General features: G+C 45.5%; 1 protein-coding gene across 1 annotated transcript; it reads right to left on the bottom strand.

Annotated features, from left to right (window-relative positions):
- Positions 1-1,707: 1,707 nt before the first annotated feature.
- LOC4801820 (putative glycine-rich cell wall structural protein 1) lies at positions 1,708-3,070 on the bottom strand. Its single transcript, XM_001358816.4, has 2 exons — positions 2,936-3,070; positions 1,708-2,854 (listed from the first exon to the last, which is right to left on the bottom strand). The coding sequence occupies exons 1-2, from the start codon at positions 2,951-2,953 to the stop codon at positions 2,279-2,281; spliced, it is 594 nt and encodes a 197-aa protein (XP_001358853.2). The 5' UTR covers positions 2,954-3,070; the 3' UTR covers positions 1,708-2,278.
- Between the last annotated feature and the right edge of the window lie 1,121 nt (positions 3,071-4,191).

The following is a 4,191-nucleotide window of genomic DNA, read 5'->3' as shown; positions in this document are numbered from 1 at the left end:
TCAGCAGAAGAAGGCTACAACACTTAGGCTGTGCCTTTTAACTGATATTTCGGAGATGTGTACACAATGTCTCAGAAAGTTCGCTCAGTTTATAAGGTGGCCGACGCCGGCCTAAGTGTGGCGTACTCCGATCGAGCCTGGCAACCGCCTCTACCTAACCTAACCTAACCTAAAGTCTCTAATGCTGATGCTTATCAACCCATAAATTCTTTATTGTTCGACATGGAAATTTCAAAGTCGTTTATGCCATGGCGTTTATCAAAAAGCATAAAAGATAATCGTGCTTGTTGTTGATAGCTAATGGACAGGGAAAAAAGCCCTGAGCCCCTAATGGTTACACTTAGATTTTAATATTTTCCCCAAAATATTATTGGAAATATTATAATATTTATATCAAAAAGACTTTTTATAAATTTATATTTGTGAATTCTTTTTTATATCACTTTTTTATTTAAAATCCGAATATTTCATTTAATTTTGGGTTCGTTTTTTTTCTCTATACCAGTGTTTCTTTCAGTGTATAGATGTCCAGTAAGAAAAGGACTGAAAAGAGCAATGTATCCTACAAAATTCTGGGTTTGAAAACATTCCAAATTAATATATTTATCCTGGTGTTCTATCTAGAAGGTTAGCATAGGTATAGCTTATTGCCCTATAAGCACTAGGTCCAAATAAAAAGATAAGTTGAATGTCTTGTATTATTTTCTTTATAAAAAATAACTCTGTTGCGCTACAAACGACTTCATCAGATAAATAGACACTCTGTAATTTTGTGTTTGTGGTGGCTCTTTCTTATGCCGTAATCTTTGCATTCCACAACACATTGTTGGAAGTCGCAGTTGCCGCCGCTTAGTTTCAGCTACTGTTACATCCGTTGCAGTTGCACACTCCATTTGCTGCTCGTCCGCCTGAGCCTCGTTTTCGGATGCACTACCAGCGTCCAGAGCCAAAGATGGCCATAGATGGCCAGGCCACCGCGGCACGCATTCAATTGGGAAATGTTAATGATGTTGAATGTGGGTAAAGTGGCTTCAGACTCCAACTTCATTTTTGGATGGTAATAGTTGATGTCCGTCGACGACCCCGTCCAATAGCTGTCCACGTTCCCCCTACCCCTCCTCCTGGGCTGCATTTTGACCCAGTCTCTCGACTGCATCTGTCGCAATCTTCGCGTAATGAGCGCCTCTCAGGCCCCATCTCCACGTCGAGCACTTGCACGACGGGCATTGATGATGAGCGTGCTCCACAAGTGCGGCTGTGCGGCTGTTCGGCAGTGCCGGAGGAGGGGTGGCTGTCGAATTGAAAAGTGAAAGGATTTTTGAAGATGCTTGTTGGTATTTCATGTACGATATCTCACGTAAGGCCAGTGACAACTCGAATTGATATTTTGAATCCAATGCGAGTGAATCGATGGCATGGCCCCAAAAACGAGTTTAATTGGAATTGGTCTATGTAATATTGTTTTTTATAATGCGATATCTTCAAGTTTTCAAACCTGTACAATACTAAACGGCGACATTTGTAAATCTTTATGGTTATCACGACAAAGCTAATGACGATTTCTAAAGAATTCTTGAGTTTTTGGAGTAGGAAACTCTAAGGAAAAAAACTGTTCTTATTAAAAGAATCTTCTGTCTAAAAAATCCCAAAAAAGTAAAAAGATCATCAAAATTTTAACGGTGACAAAATTTACTATTTTTTTTATTATTTTCATACTTTTTTTGTTGTTTCTTTGTTTGTTTCATATAAAATAAAAACACTTACAAACTAATAATGCGTTATAACACTGTCTGGGGTGTTGATGGTGTTGTAATGGTTGTTGTTGTTTTCATGTTCGTTTTCAGCTTTTTTCTTGAGTTTTTTTTTTGTGTGTTTTTTGTGTAGTGAGAAAACTATTTACAAAGGTTCCAAAAAGAAAGGTGAAAACGAAACCGTTTCGAGTCGAAGTTTCATTGAGGGTTGGTTCGATCCGAAATCGGATTTTGGATGGGGTAGGAGAGACAGGGCTAGAGAATTACAGTCGCTGAGGGTTGGGGGTTAGATACTTGGATCGGGATCCTCCACATCACTAGTCGAACTATGTGTTCCAGGTTCCAGGATACCCACATACGAGTATCATGTTGATTCCAATTGCTGTTCATGTTGTTGTTTGATGCTGGTTGGTGTCGTGTCGGGATTGGTTGCGGTATCGTCGTCGTAGTCGGTTAAATGTCGTCCATTCCGTCGGTATTCATTTTTGGCAGCGCAATTTGATTTTTGATCTGAGAGTCCTCTGGATTTAGAAGGGCGCGCCATAGCTGCCGCCGGGCCTCGAGGGTGCGCCATATGATCCGGATGGGGGGCCGCTTGGGTAACCACCGCCACCACCACCGCCGCCGCCCTGCTGGGTGCTCTGCTGGGCGAACTGGGCAACCTGGATGGCCTGACGGACGCCTTCAAGATCGATGCCGACCACACGACCACCACCACCGCCTCCGCCGGGCGCACCGTAGCTGCTCGAGGGAGGAGCTCCGTAGCTGCTCGACGGACCGCTTGGGTAGCCACCGCCACCACCACCACCTCCACCACCTCCACCGCCGCCTCCCTGCTTGCTCTCCTCATTCAGCAGGATCTGGCGAACCTGCTCCAACAGCGCGGGATCAACATTCTGGCCCTCGGATGTCTGGAAGCCACCGCTGACGGCCTGGAAGCCGCCGCCGCCACCACCGCCGCCGCCGCCAAAAGAGGAGCCGCCGCCGCCAAATGAGGAACCGCCAAACGAGGAGCCGCCGCCACCGCCACCGCCTCCACGGGGATAGTTGTAGCCCGATGGGGGCTCCGCAGCGGCCAGCGCAGCTAGGGCGAACACTAAGAACTGCAATGCAAGGTAATGATGGTAATGGTAATCCAATTGTTCCACAATCCGCTTGGTCGGTCCTCTGGTCATCCTACTTACCACTGAGAAGGAGTTCATAGCCACGAGTTTTGTGTGTGTGGGGGAGAGAAGTGAAGTAAAATGATAAAGTAAATTTAGTTGCTTTCGAGTGGGGAACCAGCGACTGAATGCATCTCGAATGCCCGGACGGGCCCTCTTTATACCCATCGTCGTGGTCGTCGTCGTCGTTGTCGTCGTTTTCTTCGCTTGGGGTTTTCGTTTCGCTATCTTCGGCAACATCATTACCGCCGACACTCGCACACACACACACACACATACTAGTGGGGGGCACGGTACCTTCATCTTCAACTCGTTTTGGGGCAGAAGACGACGGCGCCTTGGCCAACTCCAACTCCATCTTCTTCTCCCAGCAGCAGCTCCTCAGTCCCCACTGCCCAGTGCTCCGATGCATTTGTTGTTGTGTTTCTCACAATAAAACAAAAATTTCCAAATGGCAAAAAGAAGAAATACAAAAAGCTGAAACAAAAATAAAACAAAATAAAATAAAATGTCGCTAACGATTTTGGTATTTGAAATTTTCTTTGGCACTTTTCCTTCGATTCGCTTTTCCCGGCCAAACATCGAGACATCGTCGACATCGTCGGGTTGACTTGCGACATAGCCCCTGGACCAGGAAGTGATTTTTCCCAACGCGATTGATCTGTAGGGTAAATAACCTGACAGACGGGGCATCCAGCAGGACCCATGCCCAGTCTCACAGTGGTTAAATTATAAATATTTTGGTATAAAGGACGGCGGCGCTCCTTCGGTTCCCATGACGAAACATCATTTCAGATTTCCCCTTGCCCTATGGCAATTCAAATTACGAATGCAATTGTCTTCCAACTCCCTAAAGAAAAGTGTGGAGGATGCATGTGCATCGTACAATACATCCACATCCCCATCCCCATCTCCACCGCCCCATCGCCCCGTCGCTTCAGCGCAACGATTACGAAATGGACTGTGACTGGAAAAGACAAAGAAAGAGAAGATGGGTGTATAATACGTATAATCTCCAAGTGGAGCAGTAGGGCTCTGGCACGACGGCACAGGGCATATAATTAATGTTTCCCAAGGAGTTAAATTAAATTTACATTTACATACAGAGAGACAGTGTGAGGCTTAGCCATCAAAGCCAGATCTGCTACAAAAAGAAGTTTAAAGACCTCAAACAAATGCCAATTTTCGTTTCCATTTCACGTTCGCACTCGCATTGCGTGAGTCACAAAAGGGAGCGAAGCGGATGATTATAAAACCGATCTGACCTCCAAATGAAA

Source organism: Drosophila pseudoobscura, chromosome 2 (genome assembly GCF_009870125.1).
Source record: "Drosophila pseudoobscura strain MV-25-SWS-2005 chromosome 2, UCI_Dpse_MV25, whole genome shotgun sequence".
Lineage (NCBI taxonomy): Eukaryota > Metazoa > Arthropoda > Insecta > Diptera > Drosophilidae > Drosophila > Drosophila pseudoobscura.
This window is presented reverse-complemented; position numbering and strand designations above follow the sequence as displayed.